Here is a 22,503-nt window from a genome sequence, read left to right as displayed (position 1 = left end):
GTGGCTACCACTGCCCGTCCAACCTTTTCAGGGAGGAATGGTGCTTGGACTGGGGCTGTAGCTATTACTGCCCCACTAACCTGTCTGGATAGGCCTATCATTCTGGAATGAGTTTCTTGCCCCACCTCAGCCCATGCTGAGAGTTCCAGGTCATTCCCCAGTAAGCAATCTACGGGTAGGTTATCTGTCACTGCCACTCTCATGGGCCCTGTGACATTACCCCAGCTGAGCTTGACTACTGCCATGGGATGCCTTCTCTTCATTCCATGAATGTCCGTCACCTGATAAGTAAAACCAGGGGTCAGTTGAGCAGAGGGGACCAGATGGTCACTCACCATGGTGAGGCTGGCCCCTGTGTCTCTGAATGCCTCAACTTTCTGACCATTCACTAAAACTTCTTGTCTATACTTTCCCAAAATGTGGGGTCCAGTAGTGAAGTTGGCAAACCCCATGCCGGTCTCACAGACAAGAGTGTGGTCAGGGAACCTGGCTAAGCCATAGTCCTCCTGATTGCCCAAAGTAATGCCCACCACATTCTTGGGGGCACTCCCACCACCTGGGGGATTACCACTAGTGGTAACAAGAGGTTTAGGAGTATTACTTGGGGGTATGTTTTCCTTATTGCTATTTTTAGGGCACTTGGCATCACTTTTGTAATGGCCCACCTGTTTACAGGTATGGCAATAAGGTTTCTTCTGTTCTGAAGGAGTGTTCTGGGACCCACCACCCTTGTTGGAGTTTTGGGGCCCTTGGGAAGTCTTCTCTGTGGATTTATCCCCACCCTTCTCTTGAGGCTTGGTCGATTCCTTTTTCTGGTCACCACCCTGGTTTTTAGGCCTAACCCTGGTTCTGACCCATTTGTCCGCCCTCTTACCCAATTCCTGTGGAGAGGTCAGATCAGAGTCTACCAGGTGCTGGTGTAATAACTGGTTCTGACAATTATTTAAGATTTGCTCCCTTATAATTAGATTATACAATCCTTTAAAATCAGTAACCTTACTACCCAGTAGCCAGCCTTCAAAAGCCTTAGTGGCACAATCGACGAAATCAGACCAATCTTGAGACTGCGTTTTCTGGGTATCCCTGAACAGCACCCTGTACTGCTCAGTGGTTAGGCCGAACCCTTCAACGAGTGTATTTTTCAAGATTTGGTAATTGTTAGCATCCTCCACCCTTGTGGTGAGGAGCTTGTCTCTTCCTTTTCCTTCAAAGGAGAGCCACAAGATAGCTGCCCACTGACTCCGGGGAACACCCTGCACAGTGCAGGCCCTCTCCAAAGCAGTAATCCATTTGTGGATGTCGTCCCCTTGTTTAAAGGGGGGCACTATCTTACCAAGGTGTTTCGTATCGAAACTCTTTTCCCTATTACTAGGTACATTGCTGCCACCAGTGGGGACTGCCCCACTTAACTGTTGCTCTCTAGCAAAGGCAAGCCTTTCTTTGGCCAGGGCAAGTTCTTCCCTTTCAATCCTTAGATTGGCTGCCCTTTCCTTAGCTTCGTACACTCTCCTCTGAGGGGACGTCATCCCTCTCTGAGAAGAGTTGTGAGAGCCATTGGTTTGAAGGGATCTGCCAGAGTCTCTTGACAGAGATCGGGCTCGTCCATTCCCAATGTTAAGCTGACCTGATAGTGGCCCCAGGGGTCCCCCAGTACCGCTATCATGTTTGCTTAAGTTGGACCTGCTTAGTCTGACGACTTCTACCTGTCCCTTATCTGCCTCATCCCCAGAGAGATCCTCATCCTCATCCTCCTCGCCATCTTCGTTCTCAGTTGCGAGGTGTATGAGGTCAGGATCGTCCCGGGTTCCCTCGAGGGGAGGCATGTCTCCTTCTGGATTAGAAGAGCTACGAAGTTTCTCAGCTCTCCTGGCATCATAAGTCTCCAAGAGACCAATCAGAAAGGACGTTGTGGGGTTGGACCCCTGCTGAATCTTCCGGGAGTGACACAGTCGTCTTAACTCCTTGAAGCTCAGCACAGTATATCCTGAAGGGATGACCTGTGGAGGGTCAACTGACACAAGGGGAGACTCAGAGTTTCCTCCCTGGCCCGACATACTGTTTCTAGTGTGGTGTAAGTGATGCACCTACCTACACTATGTGTTTTCCTACTGTTCCCTTGCTAAGAGTTGTAGCCAAGGTGTGCTAAGCCTTGAGGAGCTACAACAGCTGGTTCAGTAGAACTCAGAGTATTCTAAGCTTTTAGTTATATGTACTAACAGTACTTGTGCGATCTTTCAACAAGATATTCTTAGGATACGTGTGGTAAAACAACAGCAAGCTCAAATCCCAACCGCTGCTCACCAATGTGAGAAGTTGGCCCGATATGCAACGTTCGCTATTCTAGCGACCGCTATGTATCGTACCAACGACCCTTATGGTGTTTGGTTGTAAGTCAACCTATAGACCAGCTATCCTAGTAGCGTGGATACGAGCAGTCTAAGGCTAAAGACTCGAGAGGGCGTGTTAAGCCAGCTGTTTACCACACATGTACCCCTTGAACACCCAGTGAAAGGACACCACACAAGTGTTATGAAAATAAACAGGATATTTATTAAGAATCACAACAGCCCTGTACTCTTTATGAGGACAGGGTACTAAGCACAAACCAAATCTCTTTAGCAAATACTTCAGGTGCACAATTTAAAAACAAGTGTCCGAGGACACGGGAAGGTTAAGGTTTCGGGCGGACCCGATAAGGCAAGTCGGAAGCGAGGGACTCGGGACCCTAGAGTAAGGAGGCTATGCAGGCACCGAAATGCCGAGTTACCTAGCCACGAGGGCTGCGGCTGCACAAGTCTTACAGGCGTCGGGGTCTTCGCTGACGAGCCAGGAGCCGGAAGAAAAGGAGTTGCTGGCCGGCGACCAGTGCTGAATAGTTCGTAGAGATCCAAGCCTGGATCGGAGATTGAAGAAACCTGAAAGCAGAGGGGACCAAGTTCGTACTACTAGCCAGTAGTCAGAGGGTACCAGGAAGGCACCGGTTGGCCGTCACCTCGACCAGGTGAGTGGGCGACGCTAGGCTCTGCAGTCTCACGGACAGGAGGCGTTGTCGGCGACCACGGTGGAGGTGCGAGCTGTCCCACGAAGGATGATGCTGTCGGCGTCGCTGGGCCCAGGATGGGGCAACAAGCCTTGGCAGTTCTCAGGGCCACGTGGTGGGCCTAAGATGGCGTCTTGAGTGGACCAGGAGGGTCCGGGGTGCTTCTCGCAAAGATGGAAGCAAGGGCCGGTCTGGAGCAACCAGACCAGCAGTGATGATTCTCGGATGTCGTCACAGAAGGGCACAAGCCAGCGGCTAGTGACCAGACAACGTGCTGAGCAGCGAGCAGAAGGGCCCCACGCAGATCGTGGAGATGCTGGGAGGCTGCACTTCGGTGCTGGAGCGGCTCAGGGTCGGGGCTTCTCGGACCCCAGAGCACTCACCAGAGAGTTACCTCGATGGTCGTGCTGGTTTTAAGAGCGTGCAGGTTCTGATGATGGCCGGTCCCTCGAGGTCTCGTCGCACCCACAGATCACAGCTGAGCTGATGACGTGGGTAGAGGTCAGAGGTGCCAGGGAAGCCGGTTCTCGTCGAGCTGGGCCGTCGGATTCCTTGAGGAAGGACTTACAGCAAACCGCAGAGTTCTTAGATGGTGCCCGCTGATGCAGGGTGACTACTCCTTAGCCACAAGGGAGAAATCTTGAGAAGAGTCTTGAAGTCCTTTCGTAGAAAGTATTCTTGATTCAAAGATGATCTAATTTGGAAGGGTCCCCGCTCCGGCCTTTATTCTAAAGAAAGGGGTGGGTACATGACTAGGTCCTGCCCTAAGGGTGGGACCAGGAAGGGGGGTAGTTACACCCCTCTCCCCTGCCGGACTTTCCCCAGGCCAGGGCTGTCGCCCCTGGAACTGGTTCTAACCGGCAGATGCGTAGTGAGCACCGGGGTGCCACTCCGCAGTCACCTTCTCGCCAAAGCCCTACCTACCCAGAATACACAAACCCTGTCTGGGATGGTGCGAACACCGCCCTCGACAGGAAACCCTTTGTCCAAGCGCTCCTCGCTGGAAGGACTCCCAGCAGCAGGAGGTCAGACTCGTGTCTGTGGTGGCAGCATCCATTTTGTGGAGCTGAGGCTTTAGTTAACTTTAACCGGGGTTCACAGTTACGTACATGTCGTGTCCCTCTAGAAGGGTGGAATGCTAACCTCATCGCCAAAATTGGTGAGAGGGCAGCACCCCGATTCGTATGACACCTTACTCGACATGCCTGGATAACACGACACCGGAGTTACCGATATGGTACGCGTTATCATGGAACAGCTATTGGGTCTTGATTCCGCAAGCTGCAACCGGGCTCGGCTCGGGCCTGAACCTAGCTCACACGAGCCCACGCACTCTGCCTTCAGGATCGTTAAGGCCTGCCATAGGAGTGACTGATAGGAACTCGGGTGTCCATTGTATGGTTAGATATAGAGCTACTATACCTAAAGCGAAGGGTGGTTACACGTCTTCGCCCCAGCTGTCGTGCAGCCAGTTGTGTCAAATTTAGGAGGCCAGCCAGGGGTGGCATAATACATGCTTCAGCCCCTGGCGGCCCTGGGTACACCTATGCCCTGCGTTACGGGGTCTGATAAGGTGGCCCAGTACCAATTGGAAATGTACCTAGGGTACATGGAATCCATTTTAAAGAGAGAGCAGTAGGCCTGGGGTCCTGATTGGCAGGGTCCCAGGTCGACTATGTCCAAAACCAGCTAAAACACAGGGCAAAAAGTTGGGGGCAACCATAGTCAGGATGTACCTTCCTACAGCGGGGCTATAGAATGTGGATTAAGGTCTTGGCTAAGGCCTTCCGGCGATGTCTCGACCTGAGCCTTAGAAAGTACAGTGTCAGTATTGGGCCCAGCGACTGCGGGTGGGCCTTGCTCATCGCTCGAGTCGTCATCAACGGCTACGATAGCCTCTGCGTCGTCTCCTACCTGGACGACGTCTTCCTCATGGACATAGTCTTCTTCGTCCACATTGTGAGAAGTTAGCCTGATACAAGGTGATCACTAGAACTAGTGAGCATCATATATCAGTCCAAACAACCCTTATGGTGATGGGTTGTAAGTCAACCTTATAGACCAGCTATCCTAATGGTAGCATGGACAAAGCAGTCTTAAGCTAAACTCTTTTGGCATGTGAAGCCAGCTGTTTTACCACATATAAACCCTTGAATACCAGATGAAAGGACACCACACAGGTAGTTATGAAAATAAACAAGATATTTATTAACTAACAAACACCTCTGAACTCTTTATGAGATCAGAGGGCTAAGCACATGACAAGACTCTTAAGAAAAATACGTTTAAGTTGCACAGTTACAATGTTGCCCTAGGGGCACAACAAACCATATACTAAGTAAGTGGAATGTGAAAGTCGATAGAAGGAATGGAGCTGTACAGAGGCTGTAGGATCGCTGGGACTACACTTCCCTAACTTTAGGTAAGTAATAGGAGGCCCACGGAACGCGTGTGCAGAGTGTGAATTCACACGCGAGATGCGTAACAACGTCTATGGACAGTACAGTTCAAGTAAAAGGTGAGTACGGACAATCCTGACTAGTTAGGACTAAAACGACTGTGGAACTGGACACTAGGAGAGTCAATCTATCCTGGAGCACTGAAATGCTCTTGTTACCTCATCCACAGGCTGCGGGTGCATAGGTGCGAAGTCGTGTCGGGTTCCGGCGTTGAAGTCTATGGAGCCTGAAAGAAAAGATGCTGCAGGCGACCAGGAGGAAGATGTCCGGTGTGATCCAAGGGTGGATCAGTGAAGAGGAGGACCTGAAAGCAGAGGGGACACTGTTCAAAGTCACTAGCCAGTAACTGGAGCGGAACCAGGTGTCGTCGTCGCGATCAGGTGAAGAGTGGACGCTTGTCTCTGCAGCCATGTGGACCAGGTGATGTCTTCGACGACCAGGATGGAGGCACGAGCTGTCCCACGCAGGCTCTCGCTGTCGGCGGTGTCGGATCCGGATTTGGAGTCAACAGGCCTTGGCAAAGGCAACCCACGCGGTGAGTGGAAACGGCATCTGGAGTGGACCAGGAGGGTCCGGGGTGCTTCTCCTTCGCAGGGACGCAAGGGCCAGTCTGGAGCAACCAGACAGCAGATTGGATTTCAAGTCATCGTCTAGGAGGTCACTAGCCAGCCGGCAAGTGACCAGACAACGTGTTGAGCAGCAAACAGGCAGAAGGGCCCCACGCAGATCTCATGGATGCTGGAGGGCTGGTCTTCAGTGCAGGAGCAGCTCGGGGTCGGGGCTTCTCAATCCCCAAAGCACTTGGTTGAGGTTACCTCAGAAGTCGTGCTGGAGCGAAGTGCTGCTTCTTCCAAGATGGCCGGTCCCACGTGTCTCGACGCATCCACGGAGCTCAGCTGTGCTGCAGATGTAGGTAGAGGTCGGAGAGGTCTGGGAATCCGGGTCTTGTCGGGCTCTGAAGTCTGGATCCTCGAGGGAAGACGACAAAGGGAAGCCGCTGGACGCTGATGGTGCCCGCTTGTGCAGGGTGGACACTCCTTGCCCACAAGGGAGATTTCTTCAGTCTTCTTGGAAGAAAGTCGAAGTCCAGAGTTTCTTCTTGTAGAGTTTCAGTTCAGGATTAATCTAACTTGGAATGGGACCAGATCCTACCTTTATCCTGCTAAAGGGGGCTGTACTACGATTAGGTCCCTCCTATGGGTGGGACCAGGAAGGGGGGTGGTTACACCCCCTATTCTTTGTCCGGTCTTGCGCCAGAGCTGGAGAGCCCCAGGAACTGCTTTAGACCGGTGTATGCACAGGGACACCTTGTGTGCCCCAGGCATGTTTCATTCCTTTCAGCCCTGTCCTACCCAATACACAAAATCCTGTCTGGGGTGGTGCTAGCACCTCCCAAGGCAGGAAACCCTTTGTCCAAGCCTACTTCGCTGGAAGGACTCCCAGCAGCAGGAGGTCAGACTTGTGTCTGTGGTGGCAGCATCCATTTTGTGATGCTGAGGCTCGGGTTAACTTTAACCGGGGTTCACAGTTAGGTACATGTTGTGTCCCTCTAGAAGGGTGGAATGCTACCCCCGTCGCCAGAATTGGCGAGGGGGTAGTATTCCAATTCGTATGACACCTTACACGACATGTTTTGATAATGCTATGCGAAAGTTAGCAATAACCGCAAGGATTATAATGCACTTCAGAGTATATGGTATAGCGTTATCATGGAAACAGCAAAAGGACTTGGTTCCGAAAGCTGGAGACAGGCTCAGCTTATGCCAGAGCACTATCTCACATAATTCCAAGCACTCTGCCTCCAGGATTGTTAAGGCCTGCCATAGGAGTGACTTATGTGGTATGAGGTATGTGTCCATTTTAGGTTTAGATATAAGTATACTATATCTAAAGCAAAGGGTGATTACACCACCTTGCCCTAGCTGATTGATCAGCCAGTTGTGTCAGATTTGGAGGGCCAGCCAGGGGTGGCATAATACATGCTGCAGCCCCTGGTAGGCCTTGGGTTCACTTATGCCCTGGGTACCTATGGTACACTGTACAAGGACTTACAAGAGTGACCCAATACCAATTGGTAAATGCACCTAAGGTACATGGATGTCAATTTAGAGAGAGAACAGCTAGGCTGTCGGTCTGATTAGCAGGCCCACAGCCAGGGAAAGTCGTAAACCAGTGAAGCAAAAAGCAAAAATCTGGGGTGACCATAGGATTGCAGACCCTACTCTCCTACACACATCATAGTTAGAGTCGTGCTCCGACGCAGGATCCGACTGTTGTTCAGAATCCTCTTCATCGACGCCCTCGTCGTAATCAGCCTTGAAGATGTTCTCCAGGTCGGGCGCCGTTTTCTGCGCCGACTGTCTTGCGGCGCGTCGAAGCCGAAGTGTCTTCTTTGACCGGAACTTAGAACATGCCATGCAGCTGGCCTCGTCGTGGTCCGGGGATAGGCATTTATTGCACACTGGGTGCACATCAATGTGAGGGTATTTGGAGTTGTAAACGGGGCATGTTTTGAACGGGCTCCGTTCCATCGTCGATCGTTGATGGGGCCTTTGGTGTCGAAAAAGGCAAACTGCCTTCGACGTCCTGTTCGAAGAACTGGATCAAGTACGTGGCACCGAACAAAAGACAATGCCGACGCCCCGAAGGCCTTTTGGCCTTGTGAAAAGTGTTTTATATCCATTCCGAACTTGAGTCAAGAAAGTACATTCAAACCCAATGGCGGAAAAAAACAATCTGAGGATGGAGAGGATGCCCATGCGCACTGTAGTCCAGGGGAGGAGCAACCTATCTCGTGATACTTCGAAGACTCTTCCAGGACAACAATGTGCAATCATCCGGACCCAAAACTAGGCGGCGATCTATGCACAGATATGAATTCAGCAGCCCACATGCCTCAAACCATCCTCTTTTAGATGTGTCCCTTTTCCCAACGACACCACCTTGGTCGTGTCGACCCCAGTCTTCGGATCGAGCGCCTTAGGGCGCGCAGTCGGGGGCAGACCGAATTTTATTGGTGGCACATAGTCTTTAGACAGACTGACCTTCTTCGGGGCCGGCGTCGATGGAGCCCCGACCGATTTTGCCTTGTTGCCAGTAAGTTTATGTCCTTGCGTCGACTTTGGCGCTTGTGGCGTCGGAGGCGCGCTTTTTTGTTTCGGCTCGATGTGATCCTTCGAGGCGCTTTTGAATTTCGACTCGAGGCCTTTGACGAGCTGGGGTCTGTCGACCAGATGCTTCAGATCGAGAAGCTTCCGAGACTAGAGTCCTTTGTTTGTGTTGCTGTCCGTCGACGTTGACTTAGTCGGCTCGACGTGCTTGGATTTGATGGTGGACTTTAGCGCACCGATCTTCGGCTCGACACTCTTCACCTTCGACCCCGCAGGGTTGTCGACACCCCTTTTGTTCGTTGACTCCGATGTGTTGGAGCTCTTCGACCCGAAGACTGATTTCAGCAGTTTCGGTTTCGATTTTGCCTCGAGGGCTTTCGGTTTCATTTTTAGCAACTGGACCGATGGCTCATGTGATGGATTCTTAGCCAGGCCTTGACGCAGGGCTATAAAATGTTCCTGAAGATCTTGACTAAGGCCTTCTGGCGATGCCTCGACCTGAGCCCTTGGAATTCTTTGACTGTCTGTTTCGGGCCCTGCTGGGCCTGGTTCATCGCTTGAGTCGTCATCGGCGGCTCCGATGGGGGATACGTCGTCCCTTACCTCAACGACGTTTTCATCCTCTACGTTCTCCTCGTCGTCTTCATTATAGGTAGAGTCATGCTCCGAGCCGGGATCCGACATCTGTTCTGGATCCTCAGTTTCGACGACCTCATCGTCTTCTGCGTCGAAGATATTCACCGGGTCAGGCGCTGGCTTCGACATATTTTGCCTCGCTGCACGTCAGACTCTAAGGGTCTTCTTTGACCTGAATCGAGCACAAGCTAGACAGCTGTCTTCATTGTGCTCCGGTGATAAGCACTTGTTGCACACCGGGTGTACATCGATGTGCGGGTATTTAGAGTTACAAAGGGGGCATCGTTTGAACGGGCTCCGTTCCATCGACGATCGTCACCGTTGTCGAAAAGGCCACGCGGCTCTCTTCGACGTCCTGCTTAAGAATAACTGGAACAAGATTTCGGCACCGATCGAAACAATACCGACGCCCCGAAGGCCTTTTGGCCTATAGAAAGTTTCCGAACTGGAATAAAGAAAAGAACATCCGAACCCAATAGCGGAAAAAAACTATCCGAGGATGGAGAGGATGCCCATGCGCACTGTAGTCCGGGGGAGGAGCCACCTATCTCGTGATACTTCGAAGACTCTTCCAGGACAACAATGTGCAATCATCCTGACCCAACACTAGGCAGCGATCTATGCACAGATATGAATTCAGCAGCCCACATGCCTCGAACCTGCAGTTACAGGTAAGTAACGCATTTCTTATCCAGTATTATGGGTGTCTTTCATAGATTCACATGCCTGAATCAGAGTAGCAAGCAAAACAAAATGCACATTTCTGATGGAACAGCATATACCAGTCTTTAGATAATACATATCATGCGACTATGAGCCATCAATAAATAACAAGAAATAAGTAAATAAATGTGCATACCAGCGAAGGATGGCGGGGAGGAGGAAGGCTCACCTCATTGGAATAGATGGCGAAGCACAGCCTGGCCCACTGCTGCATCCTGCATCAGTTCCGTATCCAGGCAATAGTGCCTGGTGAAGGTATGCGGCGACTTCCATGTCCAGTATTGACACCCCAGCGAACAGTGCAGCCGATGTGGACACAGCTCGTGTAGAATGAGCTCTTACTTTTGAGTGCAATGGCCGTCCGGCTCGGTCGTGGCAAAAGGCAGTTGCCGAAGATATCCATCTTGAAATACTTTGTTTGGAAAGCGGCATGCCTTTCCTTGGCCTACTAAAAGCGATGAATAGCGGATTTGTTTTCCTGAACTGTTTTGTTTTGTCAAGGTAAAATTTAAGACACCTTTTCAGGTCCAAAGAGTGCAGAGTTCTTTCAGCTGCAGTGCTGGGATTTGGGAAGAATGATCGGAGGACTACAGGATCATTTAAATGGAAGTCAGACAGGACCTTAGGAATAAATCGAGGATTAGTTCTTAAAACCACTCGGTCTTCCTTAAACTGCATGAAGGGATCTTGTATGGAAAGAGCCTGTAGTTCACTGACCCTTCTTGCTGAGGTCAGTGCCAGCAGGAGGGCTGTTTTCCAGGAGATGTATTTGACGTCTGCCCTGTGGATGGGTTTCAAAAGGGTGTTTTATCAATTGGTTGAGGACCACATTGAGATGCCATGTTGGTGGAACCCTCCGTGGCCGAGGAAAGAGTCCTTTAAGGAACTGTTTTATTAACCTGTGTGACCAGAGAGGTTCTTGTATACAGTGAAATTGCCGCAAAATGAACTCTGATGGAGGCGTGCGCAAGGCCCGACTGTGCCAGGTGTAGTAGATATTATAGTAGTGCTCTGAAGTAGCCTGAAAGGGATGTAGACTTTTGTCCTTTCACCAGATGCAAAAGCGTTTCCACTTTAAGGAATAGGTTTTGTTTGTGCTCTCTGCTCTTGCCTTCGCGAGGACATCTTTGCAATCCTGCGGGATGTCTAGCTGGCAGAACTCTCTGTACTCCGGAGCCAAGCTGATAACCTGAGTGATTTCAGATTCGGGTGCTGTACTTGGCCGTTGGACATCGTGAGCAGGGATGGATGTTGACACAGACGGATTGGCAGCTGAACTGAGAGACGAAGGAGGTCCGTGAGCCAATGCTGCCTCGGCCAGAACGGGGCAATCAGAATCAGAGTGCAGTGCTCGGTCTTCATCTTCCTGAGGACTCTTGGCATCAGTGGGAATGGAGGAAAGGCGTACGCAAACACGTTGCGCCAAGCGATGGAAAATGCATTTCTGAGGGACCTTAACTGGGGATGCCAACTTGCGAAGTTGCAGCATTTGGCGTTCTCCCTGGTGGGTGGCATAAAGGTCGATCTGCGGTGTTCCCCATTCCAAAAAGATGTGATCTAGCACCTCTTGGTCGAGCTCCCATTTGTGGGACATAGATCTGCTTAGAGCATCTGCTATGACGTTGTCCTTGCCTGGGACATACTCCGCTTTTAACGTGATACTGTGGAGCACAAGCCAGTTCCAAATTTTCTGCGATTCGCGAGATAGTGTTAGCGAACGCGTTCCTCCCTGCTTGTTCAAGTAGTGCATCGTCGTAGTGTTGTCGGTTCTGACAAGCACTGGGGAATTCTTGATGCACGGTAGGAAGGCCTGCAGAGCTAGAAAAACTGCCCTGGGCTCCAGGTAGTTGATATGGAGCTGCGTTTCCTGGTCCGTCCACTTGCCGCTGATCTGAAACTCCTGGAGGACAGCTCCCCATCCCTCTAGGGAGGCGTCCTTTGTTACCATATGTGGGGCTGCAGGAAGCAGGAACGGTAGCCCTTGTGAGAGGTTCTTGAGCAACCTTCACCAGAGTAAGGCCATGGTCATTTGCTGAGTTATCACAATGCGATCCCCTGCCTGGTCAAGGCCTCCTGCAGGGGGCACATTCTGAGCCGACAGTGGGGAATAAGCGGAATACACGAGGACATCATCCCCAAGAGGGACTTGAAAGTACGGGCCAGTAAAGCTTTCTCCTAGGCCACTGAGGTGGCCAGAGTGATAAGCTTGTGCTTTCTCTCCTGAGATGGGAATGCTTTTGAACCTTCCGTATCCAATGTCGCCCCGAGAAGGTAAGAACTAGGGAGGGCTGTAGAGTAGACTTCTCGTGATTGAGCGTCAGGCCCAGGTGCTGGAAAAGATTGAGACAGGCGCTGGAGGATTTGGCTGCGCCTGCCATAGATGGTGCTTTCACCAGCCAGTCATCCAGATATGGGAAGACCTGGTGTCCATGCTGTCGTAGGAAAGCCGCCACTGGAGAGAGGCACTTGGTGAATATCCGAGGTGCCGACTTGAGGCCAAATGGGAGGACACAGAATTGAGTGTTGGCCCGCCACTGCAAATCTGAGGAATTTCCTGTGGCCTTTGTGAATAGGAATGTGGTAATATGCGTCTTGCAGGTCTAAAGACGTCAAAGCCCCCTTCCTCTAGTAGCCCCAAAATCTCCTGGATCGTAACCATGCGGAACGATTGACTCTTCAAGAATGCGTTGAGTGCCCTGAGATCTAAGATGGGCCTCCATTTCTTCCCTTTCTTTTGTATCAGAAAGAAGCGGGAATAGAATCCCTTTCCTCTGTGAACTGATGGTACTCGCTCTATTGCTCCTTTCTTCAACATAGAAGAGACCTCTTGAAGGAATAATCGTAGATTCCTGTGTTGCATTTGCGAGGAGGAGTTGTCGGGGAATTGATTTGAATTCCAACGAATGTCCGAATTGGATCAATTGGAGCACCCACCGATCTGTTGTAATTGATCTCCAACTGTTGAGTAAGTGTGTCAGTTTTCCTCCAAGTTTGAAAAAATGAGATTGTGGACGGACTGGCTGCTGGAGAGGGTCATTGGCGTCCGCCAGTGGTTTTCCTTTGGTGTTTTTTCCCCTGTAGTTGGACTTTCCATACGAGGTCTGGCGACCTTGTTGCTGCTGCTGTCGCTGTTGGTATTGCGACCGGCCCTCATAATAGGAGTATGAGGATTTGTTTTGGTAAGATCCTTTGTAAGAGGATTGACCTCTACCCCTGCCCCCTCGAAAGGACTGGCTCCTAAACTGTAGTGTGCCAAGCGCCTTTGCCGTGTCAGTATCTTTCTTGATCGTTTGTAGGGCCTCGTCAATTTTCTCTCCAAAGAGGTGTTGGCCATCGTAAGGCATGTCCAGTCCCTTAGTTTGGACCTCTTGGCGGAAAGAAGTAGCTTTGAGCCACCCCTGCCTTCGCAAGACCGCAGCCCCTGCCAGCTGTCTGAAGCCGGTCATTGCAACATCCATCGCACAATCAATAAGTTCCGATGCTGATGTTAGGCCCTCTTTGAGGAGTGATTGAACTTCCTTTCACGTTGTCTGGTAGCTCCGCCAGATACGGAGCAATATCCTCCCACAATTGCCTGTTTTAGCGGCCCAGTAGTGCAATGGAATTAGCTCCTTTCACAGTCATGGCCGACGTGGTGGAAAAGCGTTTGCCAATACGGTCTAGTTTCCTGCCCTCCTTGTCCGGTGGAGCTGACAATGGAGATGAGGGAATCCTAGAATTTTTCTGTGCCGCCTGGGTAACCACGGAATCTGGCTTAGGATGATCAGTAAGGCAGGCTGGCGCGGTTGTTGGTGCCTTATACTTTTTGTCCAGCCGTGGTACCACTGCCGAGACTGAGGCTGGTGTCTGCATCAGCTGTTTTCCCTGCTCACATATGTGGTCAATGATAGGAATTGATCTTGTTATTTTCCGAACCGGGTCTTTAAAATCATATAGGAAACAGTCTGTTTCATGAGATTCCATAGTCATATGGAATCTTTTGGCCGCTCTCTCCACTAAGTTGTGAAATCCACTAATGTCCACTGGCGGTGAGTCTGAGGTAGTGGGTTCAGGTGTTGCAGGAGAAGGAGCGATGTAGTCCACATCGTCTCTATGGTCAGACTGGTCATCTTGGACCACTCCATCCTCCGGTTCTTCAACTTCCTCGTCAGAAGACGGGATATCCCGCACTGGCTCTCTTTCCTGACGGATAACTAATGGTAGTGGTGTAGGCCGTGGAGATGGCGTCGGTCCAGATGCAGCTGGATTTGTTCCCGCAGATGGAGCAGAGGGCGATTCAGGAAATCGCTGCTTGTAGTCTTGAATCAAGAACCGCAAGTCTGAAACTATAGACGCTGGAAGGCATACCATTGGCGTGACTTGCGTCTGGACTACAGTCTCTTCTGTAAATTCCACTTCATCCCCCTCATCATCAGTGCTTTGGCACTTCACTATTAGGTGTGATGGACTGGTGGCCTGTCCGTCCCGACCCTCGCCTGAGTCCTCGTCCTGCAGTAGGCGAGTTGGGGGCAACCTTTGCACCCTACTGGGAGACGTTAAGTCTTGTGTTATTGACTTTTTTGTGCCCTTTTTTCCCCAGAGGGGTTTGAAGCAAGCCGTACGCTGGTGTTAATGGCCCGGTCGTCGACGGTGGGATCGTAGACGGCTGAATGGCAGCCGTCGACTGAGAAATCAGCTCCGATTGCTTCCATAGCGTCGACGATGTCGTAGACTGTGTCGTCGTCAACTGAATATCCCTCGTCGTCGACGGTACCTTCGTCGACAGCACCTTCGTCGACTGTGTCCTCATTGTCGATGTCTTAGTCGATGGCACGCTCGTCGACGAGAGTCTTTGTCGACGGCAAAGGCGTCGACGGTCTAGGCTTCGTCGTCCACACTGATGTCGTCGACGAAATCTTTATCGTCGTCGATGGCTTTTTAATGAGGATAATCGACGACACAGGCTTACCCGCCGTCGACGATGGAGTAGTCGTCGTCGTAGATGAGAAGGCTGACGCCGCCGCCGCCGTCATCGACGTCGAAACAGACTGGAGACACAGTCTTCTTCTGCGCTGAGGAAAGCGTCGACGAAGTAGTCGTCGACGACGGTGCAGGCTTCTTGAAGGCAGGAACCTCCTTGTCAGACGTTGTTGATTTTGCCTCTGAAGACTTTTTGGCAGTCTTTTTAGGAGGAACGTCTGTAGGGCTAGGGGAAGCAACCCTTGGCCTCTTCAAGGATAATTTAGAAGAAACAGAAGCTATCTCACCGTCCTCTGAAGACTCCAGGTTGTCTCTGGTTTTCAGTCTGTTCAGCCAGAGTAGTAGTCGTCCTTCTCTGTCTTTTAGAGTTTTTGTAGAGAATGTTCTACAAATTCTACATTCTTTTGGTGTATGGTCCGGATAAAGACAGTATAAGCAGGTGTCATGCTTATCATCAATATGGAGCATCTTCTTACCACAAGAAGAGCAAGCTCTGAAGAGACCCTTCTTCTGTTGATCAGCCATGGTAGAACTATGAAGAAAATATCCAATTTCTGTGAAGAAAAGAGTTTAAACAATGAATCCTGAGAAGAACTCAGGTGGAGACTCCCTAGCACGAGACTGAGGCTCCTAGGAGAAGGTGGAACTCGCACAGCTGAGGTTTACAGTTGGCGGCTCGGAACTCCGCGGAGTCCGTGCGTAGTCTCGCTCCTAGTAATCCCCTGAGGAAGGGCGTGGCCCGAAATGCATCGGGATTTGTTGTGACTATGTATTCATTATTGATCAAGATATGTTGAACACCAACTACCCAGTGATTTATCTTTAAGCCATGAACTTACAATGAGTTTAATAAACTGCGAAAGTTGGAATAACACCATTGTGTGTTTGGAATGAACTATTGTGTAACTCTATACTTATGGAATAAGACCGCTTGGTCACCCTTCAGTTGTGCTTGGAGGCGCTCTCTCGCAAGAGGGGGAGCAATGTATTAGACTGAGGCTCCTGACAGGAAGGTTCTAGAGGGAGGTGATAGCTGATTGGCTACCTTCCGGAGTTTGGTCCTTTTTTACAAAAGGACATAGATAGGCTACTAAGGTGAGGACTTAGGCCTATTTTTCTCTATATATGTCTATAGGACATTACTTTTCTATGTACCGGAGACTCCAGTCTCGACGACGGGGAATGATTCAGGCATGTGAATCTATGAAAGACACCCATAATACTGGATAAGCATAACTACCCCCCCCCCCCCCTCCTCCAAACACCAGACCCTCTCCTCCTAATGCCAACTAACTCACGCAGGAGAGTTCCCATTCTCTTTGTAATGAGCACTGTCACAAGACCTACGTCCATCGCCTTAAGTACAGCGCTAGCAGACAACCACCCTATCTCATCTGGTCACTCAGCATTGGGATTTATAAAATATTTATAATGTATTAACCCAGAGCACTTTCCTGATATTCTGTCAAGTTTCATATCCTAGTCAGGCTTCTTTCATGTCATGGTGCTTATAACCCTCTGGACATGCAGGAAGAGCTTGTGTCGCTTGACCAAGCAGTGACACATGAGCCTAGTACAAATGACACTAAATCAAATGGAGCTATGTGAAACCCTCACAGTACACAAACACCACGCTGGTGCATAGGACCATCCCAAAGTCTTGTACTAGCCTGTGCCAGTCACCTTCCCTCACCTTAATTGAGAACTCATCATGTATGCTCACTAATGCTTCTCCATATGCGACTGTCACTATTGAACCTAACTGCCTGAAGCTCCATGGGTCGTTACAGAAGTATGTACATTCTCTGCGGCTTTCCACCGTCTTAACAGCACAATCCCCCACTGTCCTTAGAACACTGTCCCCATAGCGCTGTCCTTATACTTGGAATTATTCACTGGGATAGATCACATCAGTTTGTACTTCCCCCTCCAATAGCTATTTGCCCTTAGCAGATATTGCCCAACCATCTAAGCCCCCCCCTCTCCAGCACCATCAGCTGCCATCACTTGCTGGCAGATTTGAGGGTGGACGGCATCGAACTAGTCTTTTATGGTCAGAGAGCTATCTTCCTTCAAACAACAGGCCTCCTCCTCTGCCAGAGGTGGCTCCAAACTGCCACCAGGACCTAGCTGTATGCAGGTCCTTAACTAACTAGTTGCCAAAAAGTGAAGTTAAGAAGGCAGGGTCTTCCTACAGGAGTCTGGAACCACTCAGGTAGGAGCCAAGTTCTTTATTTGATGTTAGGCCTTAGGCTACAGCAACTATCCCCATCTTCTGGATTTCTCTCCACACCATACACCCACATTCTATTACATCATTCAATCTCAACACTCTATACACCAGCCACGACATACAGAGAATAGATACACAGAATAGTATATACATGTTAGTTAAAAGCAACACAGAAGGAAAATGTCATTTAGCCTATAGACATCTGCTTGTGGCATGTAGTGCTGTATATTCACATGTTGTGCATGCTCCTGCCATCTAGTGTTGGGCTTGGATGTGTGCAAGTTGTTTTTCAACTCACTCTGGTAATGCATGTCAGGATACATTGTAAAAATAAAGATGTCAATGCAAATGAAGGAAAGAAAAAAACTACTGCAACAGCCATAGGTATCCAGGGAGGAGGGTGGGTGCATGTGTATCTTAAGCAATACATGCCACGAACAGATATCTACAGGGTAATTACCATTTCCATTTGACACGTGTGGCTGTAGCTACACATACTGTGCATAGACTGTTAACTAGTCCTACCAACAGCCGTGCCGAGCATGTGGGTGGTGCAGTAGATTGGAAAAGTGTATGAAGTACTGCCTGATCAACTTTGGCTTGTTGGCAGACTAGCACATCCACACACTAATGTTTAGCAAAGGTGTGAAGTGTAGACCAGGTAGCTGCTTTGCATATGTCTGCTATTGGAATATTTCCCAGGAAAACCATGCAGGCTCCTTTGTTTTGAGTGAAGTGGGCAAGGGCAATGTCCTTTTAGCCTGAATCTTGCAATGCCTGATTTGGATCGGCCCTTCCCTCTATGGGGGTTGGAGAAGGCCATCAATGTAGTACACAAGGGCTTGATTAACATTCAAAGTATGGACTGCCCGTCCTTCAACAGAATCAGGTTGTGGGAAAAAACAAGGAGTTCAATGGATTGGGTAAGGTAGAACTGAGAGACCACTTTAGGAAGGCGTTTTGGGTTGGTGCGGAGGACAACCCTATCCCGGTGGATTTGGAAAAAAGGTTCTTGTAAGGTTAGTGCCTAAAGCTCACTGAAACGTTGGAGTGAAGTGATGGCAACCAAAAACACCTTCCGAAACAGAAACTGAAGGGCGCCGGAATGGAGGCGCTCAAATGGTGGACCCATCAATCTTGTCAAGCCAATGTTAAGGTTCCATGCGACGCCAGTGGAACCAGAGGAGGAATGAACCGCTTAAGACCCTCCATGAAAGCCTTAATAACTGGAATTCTGACGAGTGATATGTGATGTCTGCTCTAAAGATAGGCGGACACAGCAGCTAGGTGTAGCCGTAGAGAAGTGTAGGCTAAGTCTGACACCAGAAAATGAAGTAAGTAGCAGGCCATATCCTACACTTTGGCTGCCAGTCGGTCAATGTGGTGTGAGTGACAGTAGAACATGAATCTCTTCCACTTGGCAGCATAACGGGCACGGGTGGTAGAGGCCATCATTCAGAAAAAAGATTGAAATGCCCAAACTATGGGACATCAGGAGGCAAATCGCAAGACAGAGACCCGGGCACGATTTCTCCATGGCTCTGCGTGAGAAGGTCTAGACTGTTGGGGAGTGCCTGGTGCAGAATCACAGAGTTCGAGCAGAGTTGTAAACAAGGATTGGCGATCCCAGTTGGGAACCACCAGAATGAGGGTTAGAGACTTCTGCCGAAGCCCTCGAATTACAAAGGGAATTAGTGGGAGATGAGGAAAAGCGCAAGCAAATTTTCCAAACCAGCTCATCCATAGTGCATTGCCCCCAGACTGTGGAAACCAGACAGTGAAGCTTGGGCATTTGGCGTTTTCTGCAGTGTGAATAGGTCTATCTCCGGGAAGACCCACTGGTGAAGGAACTTATGGAGGATTTGTGGGTGGAGTTCCCACTCGTGGACTTCTTGACGCATCCTGCTGAGGCAGTCGGCAAAGTGGTTGTACATTCCAGGAAGTTATTTCGTTAGCAGATGGATCTTGTGTCTAAGATCCCACCACCAAATGCTCTGGGCTAGATGAGAGAGCTAGGGAGATGGGGTGCTGGGGTGCTCCCTGGCTTTTGAAGATAATACATGGCTGTCATGCAGTCCGTCTTGATGAGGATTACTTTGCTAATCAGCTGGGGTTGAGGAAGGAAAGCTTTCAACGCAAGCTGAACAGCTAGTAGTTCAATATAACTGATTTGGAGAACATTGGTGGCTGGGTTCCCACTGGCCTTGAACAGTCAGATTCTCTAAGTGCTCACCCCATCTGTAAGGGAGGCATCAGTTGTAATGATTCTCTGCTGAACTGGGTCGAGAAAAGGCCTTCCCTACAACAAGTTTTTGTTGTTCCATTGCTGCAGAAAGCGGCAAGCGAGACGACTGAGCAACACTAGATCGCCCTAATGACCCTCCACTTGAGACCACTGGAATGTATGCATGTGTAATCTGCCATGGGGTAATATGGCAATACAGGAGGCCAGCATGCCTAGGAGGTGCAAGCCTGTCCTGCCCATGATTTGTTTGTCTGGATGGAAAAGAAGAAAGAGCGCCTGAAGAGACTGTATTCAGGCAGCATCTGGATAAGCCATGTCAACCCCAGCGTTGTGGATTCCCCCTAGGTAGGGCAGGGGTTGGAGGTGGAATTTTGAGGTGTTGATAGTAAAACTTAGTTTGTGAAGTAGGTTCATGGTGACCGGTGTGTGTTTGTGGCATTTCTGACAGGTGGCACTCTTGATGAGCCAGTCCTCCAGTCGTAAAGATAGCAGAAGAAGTAGACGCTCTATCTGTGTAGAAAATCGACCACTACCACAAGGCATTTGGTGAACACTCTGGGTTTTGTGGTTGTGGCAGCTCCTTTGGGAGATCCCCTCTTGTCTCTGGATTTCTTACCGCTGTAAGAACATCTGAAGTAACACCAAGGAGCGGATTGCTGGCCCTGCAAACACTGGTAGGTTGCATAGGCATTTGGGGAGGTGGACTTGGAGCCTCCACGAAAGGAAGCAAATCGAAAGGAACTGAGATTAGCCACAGTTTGAAGGGCGCCCATTGCTTTCGCTGTCTTTCTATTTAAAAGCAGAATTCTGGCATCTGGTCAACTTGCGGGTCGAACAGAAGTTTGACAACTGAACGGCAATTTGAGTAAATTTAGCTGGACTTCCGACTTAGAGCCAGAGATATGGAGCCAAGCATGCCTACGGAAAAGGTCACTAGAGTAGATTCCCCTCACAGCAGTGTCAGTTGAATCTTGGGCGCAGAATATAGTGGTGTTAGAGGTCTGCTTCCCCTCAGCGACGATTTCGTAAATCCGTTTACTGTGCTACACTGAGAAATGTTGGAGGAGCTCCTACATCTAATCCCAGTGGACACGGTCATACCTAGAGAGGTCAATATAATTGGCAAACCGCCCTAGGTTGGCCGATTGTGCAGACACCCTTTTGCCCGCTACGTCGATGCATTCACTTTCCTTGAACAGTGGCGAGGCCTCACCAGTAGCCTGAGAGTTAGCCCTCTTATGGGCAGTACTAAGCACTGGGAAGTTGGGTGGGAGCTGCCCCCGTATGTACAATGAATTAGCAAAGGACACTTTAGATTTCTTATCCATCTAAGGCGACGGTTCTGGTGTGGACAGGATCCCGTAACAATTCAGGGGTATGTCGGAGCATCTTCCCCATCAAGCTCCTCGGATCTGAAGAGGTTCGGTGTGCCGTCTCCGCTCCTACATGACATCTCGAGACATCAAGCCCAACAGTCACGAAGGGTCTTCTTGGTTCGGAAGGAGTGGCAGACCATGCAAACAACCTCACTGTGTTCAGAAGACAAAAACAAGTTACAGACTTGATGGTGGTCAGTTAAAGAGTACTTCAAGTGGCAGCGAGGACAGTAACAAAATGGCGTCTGTTACATCAACGTTGAGACATAGTGGAGAGACGCGGACAGGATACGGGAGGAGTCCCCGGAGGACAAAGGCTCTCATGGACTGAAGTCGGCCTAAGAGTCACCCGGCGAAGCTTGAGCCGTCGACCCTTCAAGACGAGGGTAAAAATGGAGCAAGCATTCGATAACTATATCAGAGGGAAAGAACGGTGGAGACCAATAAAAGCACAGCAAATGTGGCAAAATGGAACACAATAGAACATGTCCAAAACCCAATGGCGTAAAGAAAACAATCTAACAATGGAGTCTATGACTTTGGGCATTACTAGCATGAGGAGGAGTGACACTACCTCGTGACTCTTCGGAGAAAAACAACTGGACTCTAAACTGGATTGCAGAAATATGCACAGCAGGTATATCTACAGCCACACATGCCAGGAACAATATGATTTTCCTTGAGAAAGACTCCCATCCAGGGAGCCAAAATACTACAATGACAATAAATTCAAATAATTGCAATCAAAGTCACCTGCGATAATGAAATTATGAATCCTTTGTTTTCAGCACAGAACTAATGAGACCTAAAATAATGGGGTGGGTAGAAGCCCATTGATACAGCTATAATAACAAAAAGGCTGTGATCATCTTTTAAACATCCTGTTATTTACTTACAAACAAACGAACACAAAAATTATCATTATGACCCAGCATTAATATATAAAATATCAAATTCTGTGGAAAAACATATATTAACAGGATTTACATCAAATGTTGCCGATTTTGGTTTGCCTGAACTTTCTGCTTAAGACCATATGCAAGACATACAAAATGAATGCCTTTGCTCTACATGAGGAAGCTCTTGCTTGACTAACCTCAGGAGGCGGCGGTTTGATGGTGACAGGATGGGAAGTTCTGCGGGGAGGAGACAGCTTAGGTTGCACTTGCTGATGTACAGTGTTGTAATACGTGACCCCACCATAAACTTGAGACTGCGCCTGTGTAGAAAGTAATAAATTCTGTTATACAAGTAATTGTAATATATTCTATCTCAAATGAGTGCAGTATGGTTCCTAGAATGAGAAGACAAAGTAAAATGATAATCTCCATTTTTATCATCAACATATTAAGTAATGACCACTTGCATAAACTAACTCCAAAACATTTCCTGGTACAGTAGAGAACATCTAAATGGAGAAATCTATTTTAATTGACAATTCTGCGTGCATAAAATCAAGCACACAACAATGGGTTGAAGCTTCCTACTATTTTCAGGTCCATCAGGAGATACATTTCTATTAAAACTGTAAGATGTGAATGGATGCTTCAGGATTGATAACACCCTCTTCTATTATGCTATTCAATTTCGTTTCAAATACTGCCTTGCTTCATGTTACTTATGCTAGCGCAGGTGGTGTGTGAGGCATAAGTGCTTCAACTTTACAAAGGATTTTAACAGCAGGCACTGGGCCTTCAATCGTTACCTGTGGAAGGCTTTCTG

The 22,503-nt window shown here is 49.3% G+C and overlaps 1 protein-coding gene across 1 annotated transcript in view; it reads right to left on the bottom strand.

Moving 5' to 3' along the window:
• Nucleotides 1-22,503, bottom strand: part of CASC3 (CASC3 exon junction complex subunit) — a 300,787-nt gene that overhangs the window by 43,669 nt on the left and 234,615 nt on the right. The window contains exon 12 of the mRNA XM_086924376.1: nucleotides 21,878-22,000. Within this exon, the coding sequence (XP_086780502.1) occupies nucleotides 21,878-22,000 (123 nt within the window). The remainder of the gene's footprint in view (nucleotides 1-21,877; nucleotides 22,001-22,503) is intronic.

This window comes from Lissotriton vulgaris, chromosome 5, assembly GCF_964263255.1.
Source record: "Lissotriton vulgaris chromosome 5, aLisVul1.2, whole genome shotgun sequence".
In the NCBI taxonomy this organism is placed as follows: Eukaryota; Metazoa; Chordata; class Amphibia; order Caudata; family Salamandridae; genus Lissotriton; species Lissotriton vulgaris.
The sequence above is the reverse complement of the archived record's forward strand: the minus strand, read 5'-3'. Positions and strand labels throughout refer to the sequence as shown.